General features: G+C 36.0%; 1 protein-coding gene across 1 annotated transcript in view; it reads left to right on the forward strand.

Annotated features, from left to right (window-relative positions):
• Positions 1–17,709, forward strand: part of LOC107705038 (ras-associated and pleckstrin homology domains-containing protein 1-like) — a 54,299-nt gene that overhangs the window by 23,950 nt on the left and 12,640 nt on the right. The window contains exons 4-11 of the mRNA XM_016508154.1: positions 502–1,085; positions 5,145–5,219; positions 8,631–8,708; positions 12,089–12,248; positions 12,355–12,476; positions 13,590–13,655; positions 14,724–14,867; positions 15,430–15,540. Of these exons, the coding sequence (XP_016363640.1) occupies positions 502–1,085; positions 5,145–5,219; positions 8,631–8,708; positions 12,089–12,248; positions 12,355–12,476; positions 13,590–13,655; positions 14,724–14,867; positions 15,430–15,540 (1,340 nt within the window). The remainder of the gene's footprint in view (positions 1–501; positions 1,086–5,144; positions 5,220–8,630; positions 8,709–12,088; positions 12,249–12,354; positions 12,477–13,589; positions 13,656–14,723; positions 14,868–15,429; positions 15,541–17,709) is intronic.

Here is a 17,709-nt window from a genome sequence, read left to right on the forward strand (position 1 = left end):
TTAAGTTTAGTTTAGTTTATTTTAGTTTAATATATATAAAATACACATACATAGAAAAATAGAACAGTTTATCTCATATATATATATATATATATATATATATATATGTATCCGTACATATACCTTACACATAATAACTACACACACACAGATATGTACATATATATATATATATACACACACACACACATACACCCATATATATATATATATATATACATATACATACCCACATACACACATATATACACATTACAATTATGATACGCACACATATTTACACATATAATACTTGCTCGAATTCTATATATTCTTTGATATATAGAAAGTTTAAGAGAGCAGCATTTATTTAAAATAGAAATCTTTTGTAACATTATGAATGTATTTACTATCACTTTTAATCAATTTAATGCAGAATTAAAGTATTAATTAATGCAAACTTTTAAATGGTAGCATGCTTGAATTAAATGAATTAAAATCATCCTCTGTCTATCTATGTAGAAGCCATTAACCAAGGTGAGACAGTGGACCTGGACGCCCTCATGGCTGACCTGTGTTCAATAGAACAAGAGCTCAGCACTATCGTCAAACCCATGAGCAAGACCTCAGATGGCAAATCTAGACAAAGACCCACAGGCCGCTCGGCCAGCACCAAACACACCGGAGGGGGCAGCAGTGGAGGAAGCACCAGCAGCAGCACCAGAGCTTCTCCTGCTTCCACCGTACGCGGTGGCAGCAGCCAGTCACGGCCCCTGGCCTCCAACATCTCCCTGGAAGACATCACCGCTCAGCTAGAAAAGGCATCCCTGAGCATGGACGAGGCAGCGAGGCAGACTTCTGAATCTTCCTCCTCATCCTCCTCCTCATATTCATCTGCAACTCTGTCTCACCCGCCTTCTAACACACATCATCGCCGCACAGGATCGGTTGGTACGGTCAGTGACCAGGAAGTGCGCTCGATCGGTCATTCGTCCAGGTCAAGCATCAATTCTGCCTCGGCGTCCAGCATGGACTCACTGGACATTCGAGGGCAGGAGAATGAGGTGCAGTCACAGAATCAGAACCAAAGCCAGCCTAGCACAGAGGTAACACACACACACACACACACACACACACACTCAAACATGATATTAAATCTTTTTTCACTCTTTTTTTCCTTTTGAATTATTGCATAGCTAGTGCTTAGATTTCTGACTCTAAGAAGAACTGGACGGTAACATGACAGCATGTCCATAGAGGACCAGAGGTTTATTAGGCATGAGAGACCATGCTACTCTGAGAGTTTCAGCAGAGTGAGACGTAGCAGAGAGAAAACTGAAAGCAGATGTGAGGGGCTCAAAACTAAAGCACAACACCATAAAATAAATATCTACTAAAGAAAAAGGATAAAGAGGAATTTTCAGTCAACACAGGGATAATGGTCTCAATCACAATCGCTGCTTTCTTTAGCACATAGATTGAAGGCGAATCTCACAACATCAGGTTATGTATTCCAAGTATAAAGTCAACATGAATTGTAATTCACAACCCATTTTACATTTTCTTTTCATCTTTTCTTACATTTTTTTTAAATCTGTTAAAGATGCATTGGCACTTTCATGCTAATTTAAAAAGTTTTACCCATTAAGAAACAATGTTGAAGAGTCATCTGAATGGGGTTCACTTGCATGAAAAGAAGACTGACTGTACTCATAGTAGTTTTCTATAAAAAAAAAAAAGTGTTTTAATTTGTGCTGGTCAGCCTGATGTATTTCTATGTTGGCATGACGTGACCGGTGATGTTTCACTTCACACTCATTAGCTACCGTCTCCATTGACAGAACTCAGAGATGATAATGCTGATCCACGCTGATAGATGAACATTGCAGCATCTTTCACCATTGTGGCATTGGTACAACAGAGATGCTTAAGCTAGCTAAAGAACTACTCAATGCAACTTTAATTAAAAAATACATTAAGTATGCAGTTTATACAAACAGTTATTTGAATGCATCGTTTGTATAGTGAACATTTTTGTTTTTTAATTTCTGAATTCAATTTTATTTTGATAATTTTTGTTACCATTATTTCTTATAATTGTTTTAACATAACGGCTTATTAATATGTAAAATTAATAAATTAGTAAAATTAATTGTCTCAAACAAGTTAATAATTAAGAGTAAAAATTTCTCCCCTTGTAATGTGATATGTCAGATGAATCACTAAAAAAAAGTCCATGAGAATGCATGACAGTAAATAGGGTCAACTTTTGATTTCATGCTGACTTCAATACTTCATCATATCAGTTGGCCAGATTCATTATTTAAGAGTTGCTTAATATGGATGTTTGTGTGTGTATATGTGGGTGTTAAAAAGAAGAAAATTCTAATTGTAAAAATCTTTTCCCATCTATGTAACTTCAGACAGGAACTTTAAGACATTTATTCAAAGTAGAATTATGACTAAGACTAATTAATGTCTTAGTCATAATTCTATTTTTAATAAATGTCTTAAAGTCAGTCTAATTACTACCAAAAAAAAAAGTCATTGACATTTTAGAAAGTTTATCCTGTTATTCACTAAACAATTTAGAACAAAGAGGGTCGCTTTACTTGGACAGTCAACATTCCCTCTGACCCAGACACACACACAGAGTTCTGTTCATAGCAGTTTTGTTCTTTTGTTAAGGGCAAAGTCTGTATTGTGGTTTTGGGAAATGTGATGATCGAGGTTTCGCTGAATACACCATTGAATCATTAAAGCTTAGTCATCTCTTGGCTGGCCACATACTTTTCACACACACACACTTACTTATAACCAATTTCTCACAAGCACACACACTGAGCTTTAATAGTTCTTCAGTACTGTTGTCAGAACAATAAACCAGAGATGATATTTCGCCACTCTTATAACCACAGCATTGCTCATCCGCACCAGGATATATAGACCCGAGCACTTCACTCAGCTAAAAAATACATACTGTGGTTTCAGATGTAAACAAGCGCTGTTTCACAGATGGAACAACGTGATAGAATTTCATGTCTGTGTGTGAGAGAGAATGTGTGCACAAATCTTGCTGTCGTAATCTTGCATGACATTATTACGTGACATGTAGAGACACAGACACTGTGCTGGTCACTGTAAACAGTACAGTGTGACAATAACACCTGTTATGCTATATGGCTGTGCTATTCTAACTTATTTACATGCATGATGTGTTGGTTTTGGTAACATCTTTGTTGTTGTACTGTATGCTTACACTAAAAAAAGTTCTATAGGAGCAACAGATGACATGGCTTCTATAATGTCATCTATATTAATATGAAACAAGGGTTTTCAGCCACTGCTCTGTGGATCCAGGGGCTCCATGAATGTACTGCAGGGATGATACACAGTATAAAACAGATAGGGATTTCAAAGCATTATATGATGTTTTAATGAAAGTTATTTGAAAATGATACTGACCTTTATTTATATTGAAGCAGGGATCCATTGACCTATAAAGCTTGAAAGCATGTCATGTTCAATAAAAGTTCAATTCTATGGACAATATCAGAATATAATTTGTAAAAACAAACAAAAAGCATGTTTACTGTAAAGATCTGAAAATTGATTTTTTTTTTGTCTGGCAAGGCATTGCAGCAAGAGTAAATGTAAAATATAGACTGTTTCTAAAATGTAGCCAAAGACTTGCATTATTTGTGTCAAATATGCAAGACTAATATGATGAAAATATGATGTAAAGTCAAACTCCTCATAAAGCCAGTAACTTTTTGTGCAAGGATACCATAGAAGGGACATGACGTAGCTATCTGCAAAGTATTGTTTACATGAAGCAAACTCACACCCACAGGACTTGCACTGTTAATGCCTAACTAGTATTTTATCCACCTAGAACTATAGGCCCACTGCTAAAATGTCCATTTTGAGAACTTAACAGCTAGTACAAGCCCATTAACTTTTGTTCATCTTCAGAACACGAGTGAAGATGTTTTTAACATTCTTAATAATTTTGGTCATCATTTAGTGAGGTTTGTTCTCATGCATCAAGCAAGTACGGTTAAGCTTCTGTTTACCATATTTGATGTGCTCTGTGTATGTGCGCTGATCAATGTTTGTATGTCACAAAAATCCTACATAAAATCCGTTCATCATATAAAGCAATCGTGGCTCTTCAGAAGACCTGGATTAAACCACTCTATTTTGTATGGATTACTTTACAATGTCTTTATATTTGACTTATTTTTGAAGATTCAACATTTTGGTTGCATTGGCATTGAATGGATGAACCAAAATGATTAGAGAATATTAATAATACCATTTGTGTTTTGAAGATTAAATTAAGTCGTATGGGTTTGGAAAGACATGAGGGTAAGAAAATTACAGATAAAAAAAGAACATGCCCCATAGAGTTCCACTGTACATGTAATAGTGTAAATTTAGTCAAGATTACTTTCTTGATAGTATCGGTGGCATACTGTCGATTAGATGGAAATTATATTCTATTAAACCAGAACATGTTTTTACAACAAGAGTGGCGGCATATATTGACCCTTGCTTGTGGATGCCTTGTTTTGCATTGTCTGCTGCATGATTAATGTGTTTATGTTTGCACCTTTTCTGTGATGTGATGTCACTGCCTCCCCCACCCCTTTTCCCAGCATGTCTCACTGCGAAGGACCAATGGTAAAGCTACCAGACGGCATCTTGACTTCACCTCACAGGAGGGGGAGGTGGATCAAAGTACTGTAAGTGTGTTTGTGCGCGACAGGGGATATGTGTACACAGTATGTTCATTCTCAAAATACTGGCTCTTAGCATAGCTGTGCTAATTCAAGGTTTCATAACGTCATCATTTTGGTTACGAAAGGAAAATTGTAGTATATCAGGAGAGGTTTATTCTCAGCTCTTTGTTTTTTCAAAAAGGCTTTTAAAAGAGATCTGTGATCACAATATTTTATATACGAAACAGTTATTTTATATATTTGTTTTCCATCCACACTTTTATATGCCACCTCTTTCTGATTTTGAATAATCAGTGCTCAGGCAATGCTTCCACACTTTCTGTGCTTTACCACAATCAAGTATGTATTTCTATCATTTTTGAAATCACTGTAATCATTGCACTGATTAATCTCTGTTTGTCTTTTCCCTGCACCCTAAAGCACTCGTATCTGGACAGGGAGACCTCTCTGATTCTGAAAAACATTGCAGGAAAACCCTCTCACCTGCTGACCAAGGTGACGCCTCCTTTCGCTTGCTTCTTTTCTTTTCTCTGCGTGTTTTTGGATTTATTTTGGTTCTTCACTAAAGCCTTTTAACCTCAGTCTTCTTGCCAGACTTGACACTTTGCTCCACCCACACTGCCTTACTTTTTTAAAGTGCTATATCTCCTGTTTTCTCTTTGCTGCCATCTTCATATGTGTGCAGCCATTTCAAGAAAAAATCAGATCATCCAGTCAAAAGTGTCTATAATGTTTTGTCCTCCTTAATGCTTTCAACCTAGCACCTCTCTCTGAAGAGAAAGCTTGGGTTGTGTATTATGTCTTTTATTTTGTAGCGTACAGGAATTCTTAAAAATATGATTCAAGTCAGATTTTCTAGTTCATAATGGTCAGTTATTAGCATTCACAGATTGAAGGTTAGAAAGGTGTTATCGTTTTATATATATATATATATATATATATATATGTATGTGTAGGCTTAGAGATGAAGTAGTATGTTTAGGAATTTTTGTGGTTTTCATGACTAATGTAAAGTATTAAAGTTACGAATATCCTTTTGGACCTCGGTTAAGAAATGTGTTTAGTATATAAAACAGATTTGTAAAGAGGTTCTGGGTTTTTGTCTGCATTTTGTGTTTGTGTTTGATGCTTTGGTGAGTTATCAAAGTTATCGCTGGTTCCCTGAAGAAATGGCTGTTCATCACTTATATCATTTCATTTTAGGACCATTTCAGTTCAAGAACTATATAAAACTGAAACCAATTTACCTATTCTTATGGGTTTTTTGTGTGAAAGTGGTGTCTCAGACAGTTTGACTTTCTGTGTGTTAAACAGTATTATTTTAAAGGGATAGTTTAGCCAAAAATAAATTTTTTATTATATACTCAACTTTTTTTGTTCCAAATCTGTAAGGCTTTTTTTTCTGCAGAGCACAAAGAAGATTTTTTTTTTATGTTGTATATGATTTCCATTGTATAGTAAAAATTAATAAATAAATTCTCATAAAATTTTCTCACAGACAAAGAAGAAAATCATACAGGTTTGGAACGAAAAGAGAGGAAGTAAACAATGACGGAATTTTCATTTTTGTGTGAACTATCCCTTCAATAATGCTGTTAGCCATGCAGCATAGACAGCCATGCATTTGTTTTCCAATAAGCATTAATTAGCTTGAAACAAAGGCTCTATATTGAATAACTTCTTGCTTTTAATTTATTCCTGAGAACAGCTATTATTATGCATGTGACTGTAATTCCCATGTTGTCATACTAGCAAAGGCGCTTTGCAGGTGCAGAGCATTGTGGGTAAGAGTGCTTTTGTCACGTGGAGCTAAATAATAAGCATCCAAATCTGACGCCACTTTGATTTTTCAAGGTTGTGTGAGCTTTTGTTACACCTTGAAGCTGCTACGGCCAAGTTAATATGGTTTATTATTTTCTCAAGTTCATTGTGCTGCATTACAACATTATCTCTGGTTGTTGTTATAGTATAATACGTTTTTGAATGAAAGTTTTACATGTATATGAAGTTTTTACAGAAATAGCTATTTTGAATTAAATTCAGAAGTTTTTGCTGCATTCCCCATTTGCTTTAATGAGAGCATCCACTTGAACAGGCACTTGATGTACATGCAAGATGTGACCTATGTTATTCCAACATGATTTAAGAATTTTTCGAGAATTTCTAGTGACCTAGAAATAGTGCAGAATATTTCTTAATTTTACACCATTATGTTTCTTTGTTTAAATTTTCAGAAACCTAAAGATTTCTTTTATTACGGTTTAAATTTGATTTTTCAGTCCTATGTTTTCAAAGTGTTATTAAATAATGAGTTTGTCTTTTTTTAGTTGTTTAGGATTTTTTTCCTTTCTTTAAATGAAGCAGAGTCAGCTAAGTTTAATATATTTGTCATGACCTTAGACCAAGTCATTATCTATTTACACAAACCGAGGCGGAGATGTTCTTGAAATCCCACTCTGATTTCCTCATGATTTCATCAGAACAGTGTTTGCGTTCCTGTTCACTCTGGATGGACTCACTCCAGACTGCTGAGACACAGACTCTCTGCCTTAAACAGAGCGAGAGAGAGCCCGAGAAAAGAAAAAAAGACTTAAAAGGGAAGTTAATGCTTTTTATCGAAGCCTCTGCCTCGGCTTTTTGCAGAGCTCTCCATTCTCTCTCTGTCTCTGCATCATAAATATGCATCTGTCATAGTAATTCGAAAGAGAGAAACTGTCCTTTCATATCACGTATACCACACTTTTTTCCTTCCTTCCTCTTCATTATATGCTTTTCATTGCATATACTTTGCATATTGAAATCTTTATTTGTCTGCCTCTGACTTTGTATTTCTTAATCAGCCCATAACCTGCTCATCCTGTTATAAAAAAATGACATAATAATATTCAAAGTTGACTTAAACACAGTGTCACTTAAAACCCTCGTCCTTATAAAACCCCCTTTTTAAAATGTGAAAAACAATAAATACAAGGCCTAGATATTATTCAAAAAGGGAGGGTGTTTTTCCACAACCACAGAAAAAGGATCAGAGAATAATGTCATCTACATTTGGCCTCAGCTTTATTGGCTAGTGGAAAGAAAGTCAAAGAAACAAACCTCACTGATTGGCTGCAGAGAAGTATATGTACTTTCCGATTGGAGAAGAGGTACGAGAGGGTCTTTTATAGCTGATGGCGGCTTGGTCTACTGGTGAGGGGGATTAAACCCTGTGATTGGGCACGCTACCAGAGACATGCAGCTGTTTTACAGAGAGGGAGCGAGACAGTGAAGAGAAGGGGAGGTCTCAATCCCTCCCAATGTTGAGGAGTAGAGTTGTGTGTAAGGTGCTCTGGGTGTAAAGATATGTGAGGGGAAGCGTTTTCATCTGTGTGTCACGGCCAATGCACATTTCGCCTTCACGTTCCTTCAGATTGAGTGGCAGTAGTCGTATTTTTTGGATTATTTGAATGATTTCCATCAGAGGCCATTCCTGCAGCAGCTCTGAAACTTCAGCTGGAAGTACCTGTCAGGCCTTGAAATAGCTGCCATCTGTGACGAGAACATCCATTTATTGGATTTAAGAAATATTTCAGCTGCTACAAATCTGTGTGTCTCTTTAAATTTGTATTGAATGAATGAACAGCCATTTCTCTAAGGAACCGTTAACATGAGAGGTGGTTCAGGAGTGGTCGTGTAACTTCCTTTTGTGTCTCTGGTTGCTGGTTGATCAGACTTTGCGAGGGTTTTGGGTTTGTTTTAAAAGGTCTGAATGGATGTGATGACTGCATGTTGGAGAGGGAAGGTAAGTGTAAAACAGAAATTCACCTGTCTGATTTCATGCCTCAGTAACGGATGAAACTAGCAGACTGTTGGCGTGATACTATGTGAGTGTGTTTCTTTGTTAACATGTAATTTTGTCATTTACAGGAGGAGCAGGCTGCCAAAGCGAAGGCTGAGAAAATCCGTGTGGCACTAGAGAAAATTAAAGAAGCCCAGGTGAAAAAGGTGAGTCAAAGCCCCTGTGATTCTCTGGTCCCCCAAGTTTCAGTGAACCTCCTCTTTCACTGCATGATGCAGCCCTTCAGACACTCTATAGCAGGAGAATTCATAGGATGAATGCACAGTAGAAAATAGGTCACTCGTGTGTCTGTGAGTCTCTCTCTGCTTAGAACGCAAAATGCACAAACAAGATGTTGGTGAAGCTTTCGCTTCAAATTACTTGTTGAAACATTTTCATTGTGGTTTTTTATTGTCATTCAAACTGGTCTGAGGTTTGCGTTTATTCTTGAGAGACGATCTATCCTATTACACTATTCATCTGAAAGGCACTGTCAAAATAGATGCCACCAGGCACATGCTAATATCAAGTGAATGAATTAGACACAGTACAGTGATTGGGCCTCTGTAGGCGAGACAGATGACTGTTTCCTTTCATTATGTGTATAGAGAAAACTGACAGTATTGAGCAGCAATGGTGCAGTGAGACCGATACGGAATGATACTGCGTCAAATACGCTTTCAATAATACAAGAATAAAAACAGCAGAATATAATAATACACAATGGTCCAAAGGTCTGAAACCCCATTGAAGATCAAAAGCTGGAAATTATGAGAGATTTCAGTATTTAATAAAAAAGAAGTTTAAAATATATATATTTTTAAAAACTAACAAAGGTCACATTCAAAAAAGCAAGTTTCTTACACTGACCATGTTAACTCGATAAAATGTCAGAATTTCTTCCATTTTAAATAAACCAAGATGATCTTCAGAACATTCTCATCAGGTTTTGCACTTGTGGAGTCCATGTCAGCTCAACCTTTCACCCAAATAGCTGATAATATAATTGATATATTGTAATGAAAAGAAAAAATGAATTTAGAAATTGAAACATTTTCACAAGTGGTCTCAGATCTTTGGATCCCAGTGTATATGCTTGTGGAGGAAAAATCTGATTTTGCAGACCTGAGCAAAGTTTTAAAAAATGTCACGTTCAATTTAGTCAAAATGCAAGGCATGTAAAGCCGCAGTGATTCAGTTTAGTCGATAAGAGGAAAATTAGTGATTGTTCTGTCAAAATAAGCCTTTCCTGCATTTATCAGTGTCAGTTTGTGCAGTTTCTGAGTTTGTACTCCTTCAGTTGAAATATTATTGCACAGTGTGATAGATTGTTTGTGCTGAAGTCAAAGAATGAGGCAGGCCAGATATGTCATATAGTGTGTGTTTGTTGGAGCACATGTGTGAGAGGGAATTAAGAGAGCATAAACTAGTAGGGTGTTTTCTGCGGAGGTCAGGCTTGGAAAAGTGCCACATGCTCCCTAATATTCTGATGGCTTTCAGGACCCCTGGCAGGGCTGTCTGTTAATGTGCCTATGCAACATTTCTCTCTCCCTTCTCTTCATTCCTTACTCTCAAGAAGAAAGAAAATGGGATGAGAAATAGAGAGGGATGAAAGCCAGTTGTCCTTCCTGTTCCCAGTTAGTCTTTATTAAAGCCACGTTTCTAAAGATCCACATCATATTCCAATTCAGTCCTATAAATCTTTGAGCAAAGTCAAACATTCTGATTTGAACAACATATTTGTAGCATACTGTACAAATTATTATTTTTTTCCATCTATACAATATCCCAACAAGTGCACAAGCTTTAGATGCATGCCACGTTTTTCTTGAATTTGTTACAGACATTTATTTAATTATATTTCAAACATTTGATCTTCCTGATATTTTTAATTGGATGTAAGTGTGACCCATGTTATATTTCAGGAGTAAGATTCCACAAGCTAGATTAGCTATGATGATATACATGCCATGAAATATAAAGAAACATGTCAATACTCTTTGGTTTTGCTCACATTCTCGAATCAAGGGAAATAAAGTAACGATAGTAACTATAGGTCTTAACAAGGGTCCCTGTCAGGAGATGTTCATAAGATCACGTTACAAAATCAAATTTATCAAAACTGATTAAAAGACAGCACCAAAATAAAGCATGATGTTAATATGCATTTCATATTATGGGACTTACAGTATGTACTGAACAAAAAAATAAAAAAATAAAATCGGAACTATATAATGTCCAGGGTTGGAAATAAACTTTTTTGACTTACTCAGTTTGACTACTAAATTTTTAAGTTACTGGCCATTCAGAACATCTACTAGCCATCATAAAAATATCAGAAATAAACACGTTTTTATGAGTCACTGCTTAGATTTCAGCATATTCATTGTAAATCTGAAAAATTAAAGAGTAGTGCCATAAAATGAATTCTGATTGTCACAAAATTCTCTGTGATTGCTCTTATAAAGCAGCATTTATTTTGTTGTAAATTCCAGATATAGCAGACTCTAAAATAAATGTTTAATGGTAAACATGTTTAAGATGAACACATAGGCGATTCATAAATTGATCGGCTGTTTCTTCACAAAAGTCAGTGTATTGAACTCATCTCTCTGACATCCATTCGAAAAAAAGTCGATCTGTTCTCATTTCCAAAGTGTCCAAAAAAAAAGTCATGCCCCAAAATATTATTTAATGATAACAAAATTGTTCCCTATGACCTTATGATTTCCTGATGATAACATTCCTGTGCTCTTCACATCAGTATATTGACAGCTAGTGTTTCTCATTGCAAACAGCTGGCTTTCTGGCTTTGTCACTATAAAGATGCTAAATGGTGCTTTTGGTGTCTGTATAGCGGTGCACAAAAATCTTGGAAATGTAGAATTTATCTTATGCCTAGGCAGTGAGAACAGATTGAAAAAGTCTTTTCACCGTTACGCCGTTTTGCTATTGTTAAATACTTCTTGTAGGAACGGAACAGAGCATAATTTAATAAAAAGCGATAGAATATAATTTATGAATTATAACCTGCCAAATTAGCAAGTGAGTTGATAGCATCTACTGCCACGGTTTATTTTTAATGCATTTTGCAGGTTGACGCATGTTAATTTCAGTACCTGATTATTTTGATTTATTCAAAGTAGCCACCCTTTGGTTAGATAACAGATAGCTTAGCAATACATTCTGGGCATGCCAGCTTGTCCAAACTATCCAACATCAGGTGCATCCTAGGATGAAGTTGAAACCGTATTGATGGAATTTCCATATTTACAGTCCAGTTGTTAGCTACTTTTCTTTCTTTATCCCATCCAATTGATCCATTTCAAATTCAAGAACATTTATTAAACAGTCATTGATTTATTTTAGTGAAAAAAAAAATTATATATATGCACAATGTACTGTATATGTATCTACAGAATGTCACTTTCCATAAAAATGTATGTGTAAATATATATATATATATATATATATATATATATAAAAGTTAACATTAAATGTACTGGAATGAACCAAACTTTCCTTTCCTATTAATCTTCTTCATCAGCTGGTGATACGTGTACACATGTCAGATGAGAGCTCAAAGACCATGATGGTGGATGAGAGGCAGACGGTCAGGCAGGTGCTGGACAGTCTGCTGGATAAATCTCACTGTGGCTACAGTCCGGACTGGGCTCTGGTTGAGACCATACCTGAGCTACAGATGGGTGAGGATACCTGCACATGCTTAGATGACCTGTGAACCTGAGGGACAACAAGAAGATGATTTTGTACCTTATCATTCTCGCTCACTCTTTCGATTTTTGTCTTCAGAGAGAATTTTTGAAGACCATGAGAACCTGGTGGAGAACTTGCTCAACTGGACCAGAGACAGTCAAAACAAACTCATGTTCATTGAACGGATTGAAAAGTATGCACTTTTCAAAAATCCACAGGTGAAGCTCTTTTTTGTGACATATATATACAGAAAAAAATCTGATTAAACAGAGATTCAAAATCTGTTTTAATCATAGAAATCAAGCGTAGCGTTAGTTCTGGCAGGTCACGTTAGTCAAGCTCGCATCAGCTGACTCTCAGCTGATCCCCATCAACCTATGGGAATACGACACCTATCTAAGCATTCATATATAAGATCCCTCAGTATTATCAGCAGTTTTCGCATTGCTCAATAGCTAATTACCCTCCTCCATCCCCAGCTCCTCCTCTGTCAGTCGGGATTCAGCCTTCTGATTATACTTTGAATCAGACTAATTCTAAAATGTGTACATAAAATTATTGAACATTAACAATATCTGCAATACATTTATGTTGGTTCTGTTCCGTTTACCCTAGGGGGTTATTGCTGCTCTCCCTGCTCTCATCCATGCTAGGCTGCATGAATGCGCAGGGAGTTCTTGCCCAGAACACAACCATACCGCCAATCCAAACTGTATGCTAATTGTCAATCATCTTTGACGATAGTGGTCCTGACAGAAATAAACACTAATAAGTATTGAAAATTACTGAATTAGAACTAGCCAAATTAGAAACATTTTGACACTTCAAAACCACAATGTACACTACGGTTCAAAAGTTTGCAGTCAGTACGATTTTTATTTATTTTATTTTATTATTACTTGCATTATTATTACTATAAAATACTTTTATTCCAGGAAGTTTCAAAAAGTTACAGTATTTGATCTAAAGTGACAGTAAAGATGTTTATAATTTTACAAAAATAAAAAATAAATCTTTCAAATAAATGTTGTTCTTTTGAACTTTCTATTCATCAAAAAATCCTGAAAAATAAAATGTATCGGAGTTTCCGCAAAAATAAGAAGCAGCACATTTCTGAAGGATCATGTGACACTGAAGACTAAAGTTATGGCTGCTGAAAATTCAGCTTTGCCTCACAGGAATATATTTAAAAATTGTACCGTGCCTAAACTTTTATATGTACACACGATGATCCAAAGTTAGGCTTAAAGTAATAGCAAAGAGTTATGATTCTTTAAATGTTTTATGTTGTCACCCTGATTCACTTGTTGCATATTATGTATGTTTCTAAGAACTATTTACTTGGGAGGAAGGAGACCTCTGAGATGGCAGACAGAAGCAAGGAGGCACTGCTGGAGGTGAAGCACACATTAAAATACAAATGATAGTTTGATATCATAGTACAATGGTACATTTTCAATTAAAGCACATTGGGTCTCAAGTAAAAATCAGAAAACCTCAAAACCATGCTGAAACACAAACACTTTTTATAAAGGCCTAGACTAACTAGCCTAACCTCTCATTATTGAGCACGTTTACATGCACACCAGTAAGCTGATAACTCACAAATATCAGCTTATTAAAATAAACAGTTTTCCCCGTTTACATGCACATCAGTAACCTGACAACACAAGTAAGCTGCGTTTACATGACTTCATTAATAAATCCGCTTATTTCCCTGTAGTAATGTCAAAATATAATCATTTGCGTATCTGACTCCGAGTATTCCATACATTTGTCAGTTGTGATGTTAAATTAAGCTTGCAACATGTCAACTTACAGCTCATATATTATTCTCTCATGCAGTTATAAACGCAGCATTGTGACTGAACCACTTCTACTTCTGCTGCACGAGATGAGAACACATTTTTTATCATTTTCTGAGTCATGAAAAAGTCTGCTTTTGTGATATATTTCCTTCTTTCTTTACTGCAAGACATTTGCTCGGTCTAGATGCGCTTAAACCTGCACTAACGATGCGTTCCTGTCACGTGTCACAGATGCGCACTTCAATAAGCCGACAGAAAGCGGGTTATTGCGTTTACATGCCGTGCGAAATATGAGTAAGAGGCAAAAAACTACCTGTTGCGACCGGTTTATGCTTACGCCGTTTATGACCTTACTCCGATAAAAGAAAACAGGTTACCGCGTTTACATGACCAAGTGCGTTTTCGGCTTATTAAGCATAATCGGCTTAAGAACGTGCATGTAAACGCGCTCATTGCCTGCTGTGCATAAACTGATTTTTTCCCTTGTTTAACATGCAAATACATACACACAGTTAGTTAGTGTGACCCAAAGCCTTTATCACTATAATGTTAATTTAGAAGTGTTGGTTGTGATGTCCGACAGAGTTTAAAGATAAAAATCAAATTTCAGAATGCCTGACAGTGTGATGAAGTATTTTGTATCTGTATGTCTTGAAGGAATGTTTTTGTGGAAGCTCAGTGTCTGTTCCTGAAATCGAGGGAGTGTTGTGGTTGAAGGAGGATGGCAAAAAGTCTTGGAAGAAGCGCTACTTTCTTCTGAGGGCATCTGGCATCTATTTTGTGCCGAAGGGCAAAGCCAAGGTCAGTGTTATTGTGTGTGTGTGTGTGTGTGTGTGTGTGTGTGTGTGAGTGTTTTTGTTTTATCATATGATTTGGTGTCATGTTCCCATTAAATGGACACAGATCGTAATGAATTCAAGTGGAATTTCCTGTTTATGGATTCTCTGAGGATACTCTACACAAACCATATGCTGTTTGTCATCCACTTACAATAAATCATGGGGCTTTAATTCCCAGAGAGACCCCCATGCATTATTTTCTTATAGAATTTTCATGTTCTTATACAATTTGAAATCAGTCACAAGTGAACAATTGTTTCATGTTAGTATTCAATTCTCTGATATTTAAGGTCATGGGCTTGTCTGTATGTAATATGCTTTGGCACAGACTCACTGATATCCTCTTGTGGTTGATCCTGGCTATTTGCTTCTGCTTGATACCATGAGTATATAGTATTATTTTTGTTTGCCTTTATCTTCTCAATTTTGAGCACTGTAAGCTATGAAGAATAAACTATCCAAATTTGACAACAGACAGTAATAAACATCAAACAATATTAATATGTTTATTTTGATCACTGTAGGCTTCAAGGGATTTGGTGTGCTTCCTGCAGTTGGACCATGTTAATGTTTATTATGGTCAGGACTACCGGAGCAAGTACAAGGCCCCCACTGACTACTGCCTGGCTCTCAAGGTGTGTGATGTTGTGATTTCTTGTCCTTAAGCCAGTTTAAATTATGTGCACTTGACTGTTACCTTTTATAAAACTGGTTCATATACTACCTTTCAAAGGTTTGGGGGCTTTTTTGTAAAACGATTAATACTTTTATTAAAAAAAGGATGCATTAAAGGGGACATCGGATGAAATTTTCACTTTTTTAGCATTATTTGTTTTGCATTTAGTTAGGTTTCTGGCATATCTGCCAGCTCAGAAAAGCTGAAAAGAAAACAAGCAGCCAATTTGTTATGGGCTGTCTGGGTCTAAAACTGTGTCATCCAGCGAGCTGTTTTAATTTGCAGCCGGTTTCTATGTAGGTCGATAGCTATTTGAATGAGACCACCTCCGAGCCATATACAGAGTCCAAGGCAGCACTTTCTGTGTCTCCTGTCAACACGCCCCATGGAAGAGAGGGGTGGGGGGAGCAGTAGCTCATTATCATTTAAAGAGACATGCACCGAAATGGGCCACTGTTGAACAGAGCTGTTTTTGACCAAATAAAAAGGCTGTTGTTTTACACGTCCATTGAGAAATTTTAACCAAAGTATGTTACAGACATTTCATGAAGACCCTAAAGAATCATAGCAACTTGTGGAAAATGGGCATCCGATGTCCCCTTTACATTAATCAAATGTGACAGTAAAAACATCTTTAATGTTACAAAGGATTTTTTTTTTTCAAAAGATGTTTCAAATAAATGCTGTTCTTTCAAACTTTCTATTCATCAAAGAATCCTGAAAAAAATACTGCTGTAGAAATGTGAAAAGATAAAAAACGTTCAATATCGATAACAATAAGAAATGTTTCTGACTGAAGACTGAAGTAATGGCTGCTGAAAATTCAGCTTTGCATAACAGGAATAAATTACATTTTAAAATATATTCACATATAAAACAGTTCTTTTAAAATATAATAATATTTCACACTATTACTGTTTTTACTGTATTTTTGATCCAATAAATGCAGCCTTGGTGAACATACAAGACTTCGTTCTAAAGCATTTTAAAAATCCTACAGACCCCAGGCATTTGAATAGTAGTGTATACAGGCTTGAGAGGGTTACTTTAAAATTTATTCCATTACAGTTACAAATTAATTAATGAAAAAAGGATTCAGTAACGTAATCCAAGCACCACAATATGAAAGTAAAATAATCCTATTTACTTTTGCATTTCTTCAAGGTCACATATGTAAATAAAGTCAAGTAAAAGCAATATCATCAAAAATACTTATTTTTATTATGGATATGATGCAAATTATATCTATCAGATGCACAATATATAAAATTTAAGAAAATGTCATGTAGTTGTAACTATGCTGAAACTAAATGCTCTGCTAATATGAAACCAAAAACACAACAGAAAAATACAGAAAACAAATTTGCATATTTTTTGCATTTTTGTATTTAAAATTACTGCAAAATTAAATTTTCTGAAGTATTGCAGTTAGTCTGTTGGCAGCATTTGGCATATCTAATGAAAGACTAAATGTGCATTCAAACTGTTCATTCAATTAAAACTCATAGGTTTGAGCAAAACTTTCTGTTGTAATGAAAGAAGAGGACTTGCTCCATGTGGTCATTGGACAATCTGCTTCCAAATGGAGTTAGTACATGTTCACTTCACTAAATGATTTCAGTTATTTCAAAGGTACTTACAGGAAAATAACCAAAACCCATAATGACAATGACCCAGCAAATAAATGTATTAAACAATAGGATAAAAATTACAAATTATTTCCATGTTTTTAAAAATTGTTTTATGTATGGAAAACACATCTCTTTCTCCCACTCTCTCTCCCATACAGACGCATACACATACAGTACTACGGACACACACCCTTACAGAAACGATGGGTTACTTAACGTAAACCCTTTGACACAGGTCGACCTGTGACCAGGCTCCGCCCCACCTATATCAGCCTGGTCAACCCCTGCCAAAGTCATTATAGAGAGATTTCTTCCCGTACCTATGTAAGGAGGGAAGTGCTTGTGAAACACCTCACTCTGTTATCAAAGAACCCGGGTTTATGTTAAGTAACCCATCGTTCTTTTTCTAACTGTTTCACTATGGGAGATTTATGGCGCTTTTCCACTGCATGGTACGGCACGGTACGGCTCGGTATGGGTCACTTTTTGGGGGGTTT

This window comes from Sinocyclocheilus anshuiensis, unplaced genomic scaffold (genome assembly GCF_001515605.1).
Source record: "Sinocyclocheilus anshuiensis isolate Anshui unplaced genomic scaffold, SAMN03320099.WGS_v1.1 scaffold2533, whole genome shotgun sequence".
Lineage (NCBI taxonomy): Eukaryota > Metazoa > Chordata > Actinopteri > Cypriniformes > Cyprinidae > Sinocyclocheilus > Sinocyclocheilus anshuiensis.